The sequence below is a fragment of the Primulina tabacum genome, chromosome 6, assembly GCF_025594145.1.
Source record: "Primulina tabacum isolate GXHZ01 chromosome 6, ASM2559414v2, whole genome shotgun sequence".
Classification (NCBI taxonomy): domain Eukaryota; kingdom Viridiplantae; phylum Streptophyta; class Magnoliopsida; order Lamiales; family Gesneriaceae; genus Primulina; species Primulina tabacum.
This window is the reverse complement of record NC_134555.1, coordinates 5,671,831-5,681,535: the sequence shown is the minus strand read 5'-3', so window position 1 is coordinate 5,681,535 and position 9,705 is coordinate 5,671,831. Positions and strand designations below refer to the sequence as shown.

At 32.0% G+C, this 9,705-nt stretch overlaps 1 protein-coding gene across 1 annotated transcript; it reads left to right on the top strand.

The window, feature by feature from the left end:
• Positions 1-3,028: 3,028 nt before the first annotated feature.
• On the top strand, positions 3,029-6,313 carry LOC142548966 (putative UDP-3-O-acylglucosamine N-acyltransferase 2, mitochondrial). The gene is made up of 10 exons (XM_075657650.1): positions 3,029-3,288; positions 3,888-4,100; positions 4,346-4,422; positions 4,621-4,670; positions 5,005-5,069; positions 5,200-5,251; positions 5,326-5,396; positions 5,487-5,553; positions 5,627-5,698; positions 5,829-6,313. Exons 1-10 carry the CDS (start codon positions 3,053-3,055, stop codon positions 5,931-5,933), a joined length of 1,008 nt encoding a protein of 335 aa, XP_075513765.1. The 5' UTR covers positions 3,029-3,052; the 3' UTR covers positions 5,934-6,313.
• Positions 6,314-9,705: the final 3,392 nt, after the last annotated feature.

The following is a 9,705-nucleotide window of genomic DNA, read 5'->3' as shown; positions in this document are numbered from 1 at the left end:
CTCATTAGCAGAAATTTGTCACTAATATTTACAAGCTCATACTAGATTTTCATGTAGACTAATGACAGGAAACTATTCTAATTGTTATATTTTACAGATGTGGCAACAAAACATTCCCAGAGATGTTGTGAGGTGCTTGTGGCTGCAGGAGCTATTGGCACTATACTGAAGCTAATCCGTTCCATCAGTAGAAGCATACCAGATCAAGAAGTACTAAAGCATGCTCTTTCAACTCTCAGAAATCTTGCCCATTATCCACACCTCACCGAGATATTGATTGAGAGTCATAGATGTGTAGAAGTAGTCTTTTGGGAATTCTTGAGGTTTGCCCAATTTTTATGACTTAAGCTTACCAGTTCATTCCTCTCATTAGAGTTATGTCATTCTTCTGCTTTTTGACTCACCAGAAACAAAGAAGAGGGATATTTCATTGCATCTGAACTCTTGAAAAGAATATGTTGTAGTGAAAAAGGTTTAAATGCCATGCGCAATCTACCAGCTCATTTAAAAAGGTTGAACAACCTTGCAGAAGTACTGGCAAGAAAGGCAGGAAATGATAAGGGGTTAGAAGTCATTTATCTGTTACTATCTTCTTTGTAAAAATTGTACTTACCTTCTGTACTGGTTCAAGAATTGTAAAAATGTTGTATCGATGCAGGTATTTGCGTCACTCAGTGGCAAGAGAACGTGTAGAGAAGAGATTAAAGGAGGCCATCATGCTCCTTGAACTCATTAAAAATTCCTAAGGGAAGGTAATAGCAGATTTTTCCTTTTCGTTTTCGTGGCATCTCTTCAAGGTAGCATGAGAAATATTAGAAAGCAAGTTGATTGTTGTGATCACACTTGCTATTGGAACTATAGAATTCATACGGTTGGGAAGATTTCGTTTGAGTTGATGCTTAACTTGTCATGTCTAGCTTAACAAGCTGTGATTTTTTATATGCTATAGATGTATATTATATGGTTGGTCGATCAATCAATAACGTGTATCCTTTAACCATTGTGTTGAAGTTTTTTTAGCAGCATGAATAATGTCATTTTTCTTTTGATATATGATGTAGATTGGTTTCTTTTTGGTGGCTAAAATAACAGAAACAAAACATTGGTTGCCAAAAGAACTTTTGAAAGGGAAATGCAATTTAGTGTCCGTTTGGTTGCAATATTTCATTTACTTTTTTAAATCATTTATTCAAGAGATGACTATTGTCTATTAATAATCTAATAAAAAGATGTTTGTTCAGAAATCTTTTTTTTTTTTTTTAAAAAAAGAAAGAATGAAAACAAAAGTGAGTTCAGAACACATTGTCAAGAATTTTTTATTGTTGAAATACATTGAATAATTGTATGTGTGTTACTGCGTTTTAAAATTATTAAAATATAATTAGTTCATTTTTACTATTATTTAATTAGGAGTATATTAAATTGTAGATATATAAAATAATACTTTTAATTATATTCCAAAAATTGATGAAAACACGCTTAAAGTCAATATCCAAATTATATGAACACAAAGCGTGGCTTTGTCATGTTCTTATACGTTTCTAGCAGAAGTTTTTTTAGAATTATAAGTTTTAAAGACGTCTTATCACATGACACTAATGTCCAAAATTTGAAACAAAGTCTGAGTTGAATCCAATTTACAAAACAAATCTTAAAAAAATAAAATTGATAATTGTCATTTTTACATGTTTTAATTATGTTATTTGAGTATATTATTGCATGAGTTTGATATCAAGTTTGTATTTTAACATATTTATTTATAATTTATGCATATTGCTCGTCACTCACTTGTTTCAGTTGATTTGTTAGTGGACTTGATTAAAAAAATATGAGAATTATCAGCTAAATTGGGATGAGGGCAAGCTAAGGCGGGGGAAATTGACCGCCCAACATGCTCGAATGAAAGAAAAAATTGAATATGCAAGCAGCTCGTGCTGTGGCCACATAAATCGATTCGCCCTAGTGCGCCCGATAAGGAAACAAGATCTGCACGATTTGTTTCAACTTTTGAGAACTCTTGGGCACATCTACATCTGATGGTTACCCTGATACACGAAACTGATTCACTACGCAGCCACGAGAGAGCCGTCACATGTAAAGAAACGATCCTGGAGTCGAGAGAGCAAAATTTCGCGCAACGTTTTCTCATTCTTCCTTTCCTTTTCTTTCTTTTCTATGGTGAAAAACATTTATTTAATTGGTTCTTTTTGCGATGAACGCTAGTAGCTAATTTTCATTATTTGTTGAGATTTAAGGAATCTTACCCCAAGATGTTGGTCTAAATTTATTTAATTTTCGACTTTTTCTTTATGTTTGATTGTGTTAATGTTTTTCTTTGAATTATCGAAGCCCAGTTAACTTCTATAATATATTATATTATGATTGAATTCGAAAAATTATTTTGCAATATGAACGAATATTTACATGTCTGTATAGAAATATAAAATTAAATACACTTTAGTAGTGATAATCCATTGTCGGACCTAGGTCTTTTGTTTAAAGGTCGTTCGAGCTTTTTCTGGGAGTATGACTGTGAGATTCTATAAAAGTTAATGAATCACATTTGATAAATAATAAAAGACATTTAAATATTTCATTATATTATATTATTTTAGCATAACTTGAAGGAGCATGCTACCGAATTAGGGGATCTTGTCTATGGTATATATAACTGTCAGATTAATTATTTGAATTAATCAAAGGTATATGAGCTAAAATTCCCAACAAACTCATTCATACTTGATTTTAATATTCTCAATAATATGATTTTAATTTCTCTACAACTAATTTTTTTTCGTTGGATTTTTAGTAGAATAATTCATGTCAAATATTCGTACATTTGGTTAAAGTTAAATTACTGAAAATAGTAATTATTTAATACAACTTTTGTAAACGATACTCATACTTTGTATATTATTTTATGTTAGAATAAATCGTAAGTTCGCAAATCAAATTATATATACATATTTACACACACACACACACACACACACATATACATATATATATATATATATATAAAATTCAAATCACCCACCTCTAATTGCTACGAATGTTAAATGACAACAGGATTTCCTCTCAAGTTTCCCATGTAATCTCGGAGAGTGAGAGTCCATCTGCCATGGCGATTCGGGCACAAAAATTAGTCACTCATCTCTACACTCTCTCTATTCCCATGCTCAATTTTCGAAGCTTTACTGAACGCAATGGCCCTAAACCCCTTTTCGTCTTAAGGCCTACATCAAGCCGGTGTCACTCTTCAAGTTGTCAGAGTCATTCAAATCCCAAGTATGTCCCTCAAAATTGAAATTTGCTGTGAATCAGCTCGTTAAAGTTTGTAACTTTGTATTTGAGGACGGAGTGATGAATGTGTTTTCTTGTTCTCCACCCGTTTGTAAAAATTCCGCTTATATGTTTATCGTTCGTTCATATTGGATTCTGTTTTCGAACTTACCAAGTATGGATACTTCTTAAAGGGCAACGAATTTGTTTGGATATTTCGCGGTATGCTTAGTGGATGGATGCAAGTGTTCATAACTTATATTATAATTATAAAAGAAAAATGGCTGAATTATAATGGATGAGAATGACGATAGGGTGCTCAAATTTGAATTAGGGGGTTAGGATGATGGCAGTTCTATGGTATTCTTGGGCTCAGGATAAGGATTAATTTCCACTGTGTTATTTAATTTATATGGTCAAAAGTTATCGATCGGTGAATGTTTAAACAAATTATCTTATCTTGTTTGTTTTAATATATGCATTGAGGTGTTCTCCAGTTGAATAATTTATAATTTATAATCAACCTTGCTAACATGAATGCTTCCGGTTCAGTTATTCATTAGAGTTTAACTCTAATTGCTCCTTTACTTTTTTCTATGCTCAAGATTTGAAGCTGATGCTAAGATCAGCTATCAAGAGTTTCGAAAATGGTGCAACGGAGGTGGCACCTTTAATGAATCTGCTTCCATCGATCCAACTGCTGTAATTGAAATAGGTGCAATAGTTCATTCAGAATCTGTTATAGGAGCGAATGTTTACGTTGGGTCAGGAACAATTGTTGGACCTGCGGTTAGAGTTGGCCAATCAACAAAAATAGGGTATTCGTTTATCCCTTCTGAAAATGCATTAGTTTTGACTTTCCTCGACTCTGGCCATAACAATATAACATCATGCCATCAAAATGTGCATAGAATTGGCCCTATCCACCTTTTAGATTTTAGCTTTTAATATAATTGTTCATAGGCAGGCACAAAAAACATGAGAAAGTCTAATATGTTCACATTGATCACTGCATATTCTTACGCCAACCTTAGGCTTTGATCCGATTAAATATTTTGTCCAGGTATAATGTTGTGCTTACTAATTGCACAATTGGTGATTTTGGTGTTATTCACAGTGGCATTTGCATAGGTCAAGATGGTAAGGCATGAATTTCGATTATTTTTGCTATCTGTCACATGATATTTGCTAAATGTTGGGGTTTTATCAAAATGGCATTTATGTTCAATACCTTATGTGGTATAAGCTATACATCCGATTACCAAGATCCTAAGTTGGTGTCCACATTCACTTTTCCTCGTCGCTTTTAGTCAATGATGAATTTTCTTTTCCTTGTAGGTTTTGGGTTTTTTGTCAATGAACAAGGTGACATGATGAAGAAGCCTCAAGTTTGTATAACTTATTTCCCTATCCACTCTGTCTTAAATTTTTGAACTTCAGTATGGTAATTAGTAGCGAGTTGATTATGGGTATTCTAAGTACTCGTGTGATAGATAATTTCTAAAATGCTTTATTTCTACCAATTTTTAGTCACTTTTAACTTTCTGTTCAAGTCCGAGGTGCCATGGAACTATAGGGGTTGAGGCTGTTTATGATGACATACTCCTCACTCTTTTTCTTTGTATTTTACTCTACATATTCGTTAGGTGTATCAGACCTGTATTTTAGCATTCAATATTTCTCTTCGTTGTAAAGCTTTATTTCCTACTTCCATGTTTCCAGAGCTTGAAAGCAAGGATAGGAAACCATGTGGAAATAGGCTCAAATACTTGCATCGACAGGGGCAGGTGAAATATGTGATATCTGTGACTATTTCTTATTGCTATGTCACCACTCTTGGTTTATCCATTATAATGTGTTAGGGCCTACGTTACACATACCTGAAACACGTTATACTGCTACTATTTTTACATGTAGCTGGCGAGATACAGTAATTGGAGATCACTCGAAGATAGATAATTTGGTGCAGGTGTGATTCTTATTTCTGAAAAAATGGGTTAATACTTAATAACTTTAAAGTCATAGGTGTGCTTAACTATGCAGATAGGCCACAATGTAGTGATCGGAGAAAATTGTATGATCTGTGGACAAGTTGGTATTGCAGGTTCAGTGACGTAAGCTACCACTATTTATTCTAAATCCTCGAGACCATTTTCTTAGCTTTCACACCGACAATATGCTGTTTACACACTGTTTCATTTAAGGATAGGAGACTATGTGACATTAGGTGGAAGGGTCGCAATTCGCGATCATGTCTGCATCACATCAAAGGTGTACTTTTGTATTAAGTCCTTCAGTTGTATTTTTAAAATTTCTGGAAGTGCTTATTCATATTCTGCCGCAGGTCAGATTAGCTGCTAATAGCTGCGTCACCAAGAACATCAATAAATCAGGAGACTATGGTGGCTTCCCTGCTGTAAGCATTTTCTCCGATCCTGTTTTTCATTTGTCTAGCAGTTAAATGATTACGTTAACCTATTCATTATATATTCTCTTGATTATATTATTTTTTAAGTTTCTTTTGATGTTTCTATCAATTTCATCAGATTCCAATTCGTGAATGGCGAAAACAAGTTGTTGCCACCCGCCGAACTTCAAACTTGAGGAATCTAGACGTTGTAAATTCAAGTTTTCTTTCTGACTCAGAATAACGAAAGAATCATCCAAGGTAATGTTATTGCTGGGATGAAAGTTTTAAGCAAAAATTGGAAAATCAAAGAGCACAGATATGGACCTCGAGAACCGGGGGGCTTTCACAGTAGCAGCATGCAGCTCTGTAGAATTCCCTCCCAGAACAGTCCCATTAATCTTGGTTCTTAGATTACTGAAATGTGCTTCCTATTCTATCCTCATCAGCTTTAACTTCCATTCGATAATCTGAAACCAAACTGCAGTTTTTTTAGAGCTGATTTTACTTATAAACGTGCAAAAGTTTTCAACTTAAACAAATAGGAATATCGCAATGTGTATAGCCTTTTAAGGTGTAAACATTTGCTCTTGATCCAATAAAGTAGCCCAAATCTAGTTGATTCTTGAGGTGTAAACATTTTCTCTTGATCCAATAAAGTAGCCCAACTCTTGTTGATTCTTGGAAATTGGTATGGCGTTGCTATAATATCTTGACAAGATACGAGTACTAGCTAGTTAAATTGATTGTGTTGGTTTTATTGTAAAAAAAAAATTTGATTTGAACTTTTTAAAAATCTGAAATTGATTTTGTTGGTATTGATTGTGTTTCTTTTTTAATCTAAAATTGATTTTGTTGGTATTGATTGTAAAAAAAAGTTCAAATCAAAATTTCTTTAACAATAAAACCAACACATTAACTAGCTAGCACTCGTGTGTGTGTATACACTAGAGAAATGTGCACGTGAGTTGCATGTTGAACCTGTTTGTTTTGAAATAAAATTAGTTAATTTGATAAACGAAAATGATGATTATTGCACAAGGATGTAAACGAATCACGCGGAACATTATCATGCGCAAAATCAATCTAAATTTACTAAATCATTCTATAAAAAAGACCATACAGAAGATGATCAAGCATGTTTTAATCGTGGCAAGAAGGACCACTTTATTACAGAATGCAACATACCTAAGAATGAAGACAATAAACAGTTCGAGAGAAGATGGTCGAAGGATGAAAAGAGATCTTTCGGGAAGAAGAAAGACCAGATTGTTTTTGTTGCTGCGGAGAATAAAAGTAAATGGGCGGATTCAAATAGTGAGTCTTCTGAATCTAGCACCAACTCAAGCGAGAGTGACGATGAACAAGTCCAATGCTTAATGGCTTACTCACAAGCAGAAAATGATAGTGATGAGGCATTTGATTTTGGCTATAGTGAATTTACACATGAATATTTTGTCACTGCACTGCATGAAACGAATAACGAGATGAAGTTGTCGCAATCATTCGAGGAAGTAAAAACAGAAAAAGTAAGCATAAAAAAAGTCATGTGAATCCAGTTGCATGCAACGAAAGGAACTCGACGAACTTAAGGTGAAACCAAGTCTGTTAACCACTGAGAATGATAATATGTGCAAAATGTTCCAAGCCACCTTGAAAAAAAGATCAAAAGTTGATAAAATTGAATCAACACTTGGCAAGTCTAAAGTAATAAACTTTATTCGATCCAATACGATATATGGACTTGATAAGTTTGAAATCCAAGCAGATCAAAAAATGTCATATGAAAACAAAGCTCAGCATAAAGGACTAGGATATGTTGAACCTCAAAACTATAAGTCTAGGTCTTATCTTAATGAGTTGAAATTCCTTGCATTTTTTACTTCAACTCGATCTGTTAAGAAACAAGCTTCTGAAAATTACAATTGATTCTTACAATACAACAACATTCTTGTGTAATAGATAAGTGATAATACAAAATATAGATTTGACAGGAAATTGAGTGTGTGAAAAACAACTTAAAGATGAATATTTTGAGGGATGTTGTGCTATTTAAATGCTTGAAGAAGATTGATAAAGCAGTAGTTGTTCCGAGAGATCTTTTCAGTCTTGATTCATTCCTTGTTGTGTTGGTCCCCAACATTAATAAATATATATGGTACTCACAAATATACTAGGTAATAGATATTTACGCAGATATTGCCTTGTGTCCTTGCTATTTTGTCAAAAATAGTACCATCTAATTCAAATTCTAAGACACTAGTTGAAAAAGGTAACCAATACACCTTGTCTCCTTTGTCTTTGCTAGGGATGTAAACGAACCAAACCGTTTGTGAGCTATTCGAAGCTCGATTCGATAAGAGCGCGTTTGAGCTCGTTTAATGAGGCTCGTTAAGATAAACAAACCAAACTCAAGCTTTACAGTATTCGGCTCGTTAGCTCGTGAACATGTTTGTTGGTAAGTTAATGAGTAATCTTTTAGATGAAAAATAATAGTTTTGATATTTGATTTATTGATTTTGCATATTATTTATGAAATATATAGAAATATCTATTAAATTTATTTATTATAAATTTTAATAAGAATAATATATTTTCTTTAAATATATAATTTACTTTTTAATTAATTTAATGAAAATTTAAATGTATAATTCATATATATTAAGCTTGTTTATGCTCGATAAAGACTTGAATAAGCTCGTGAGCCATGCATATATTCATTAAATAAAGCTCGAGCTCGGCTCGATTATAAACGAACCAAGCTCAAACATTCAAGAGTTCGGCTCGGCTCAACTCGATTACATCCCTAGTCCTTGCTGACAACTTTATTATAAACTCATAGATATACTGTTTTTCTCCAGAGAATGTTGACAGATTGGTCTCAAGTTGATCTGTTTTGTTCGAACAACTTGGTTCAAGTGATGCTGATGAAGAAACTATATCAGATCAAAATATTTAAGTAGCTCAATCTGTCTACTTAATTTAGCTTATAACAACGTAGGTTGTCGTACTTGTAGTATTGTTTATTTCAGTTTTAAAAATCTGCATTAATATAAATTTGAGTTAGATCAGTTTAGTTTGACACTACTAAAACTTATATATCAATTTTGTCTTTAACATAAAGAATTTTTTTTCACTAATTTCAAAAATAGATTTTATCGTGCACAATTTGTTTCTTACTCGATAAAATGTAAAACAAATTTTTTTATTAATTATTTTTATTTTCTTTGTTTTTCATATATAATTTTAATCATTAAATAATTAAATTTCACATTCTCCTCAAGTCCAGACGAGCTAGGAGATAAACTTAAAAATACTTAATTTTTATTGTGCGATGAATGTTAAAGAATTTTAACAAAAAAAAATTTATCGAAACAATTTAAAAAGTTACTGCAATAATTTTGATATATATCACACTTCCAATTCCAATTCCAATTCCAATTCCAATTCCAATTCCAATTCATCCACACTTTTTTATTAATTTTGGAAGAAAATTTTTATATCATACACAATTTGTTCTACTCAATCGATAATTCATCAAATAAAAATAAAATAATTATTTGGAAATTAAATAAATCAAGCCCATGTAAAATACAAAGGCACCGAAAGCGGAAACCAATCAATGCATTATTTAACACATCAAATGGTAAATAAATAAGATACACATAACAAATAAAATGACAAACAAAACCTCCAAAAATGCATTGAAAATACCAACCATCCATAAATCATAAAAATTATGAAAGAACACAAGGATATACAAGTACATTCACATTATCAAGAGCTTCAATATTATTATAATATTTTTCAAATTTTATTTAAACATCTGTAATATAAACTAAAAAATAATAATCCTTTTAACTTTTTAAACTTTTCAATGATAAAGAATTGTATAAAATTTTTAAAATATTTTCAAAACTATTCTTGTCATAAAATTATGGTGTCGAGTAATTTCACAAGTTCTTTAAATAAAATTTCAAAACATTGTTTGCCATAAAAATTATTGTTTCGAATAC

Excerpts from the sequence above, each read along its gene's own strand:
- LOC142548966 (XM_075657650.1), top strand. The coding sequence starts at position 3,053 with ATGTTAAATGACAACAGGATTTCCTCTCAAGTTTCCCATGTAATCTCG. Across the intron at positions 4,423-4,620 it reads CATTTGCATAGGTCAAGATG|GTTTTGGGTTTTTTGTCAAT; the intron begins GTAAGGCATGAA and ends TTTTCCTTGTAG. Across the intron at positions 5,070-5,199 it reads ACTTGCATCGACAGGGGCAG|CTGGCGAGATACAGTAATTG; the intron begins GTGAAATATGTG and ends TTTTACATGTAG.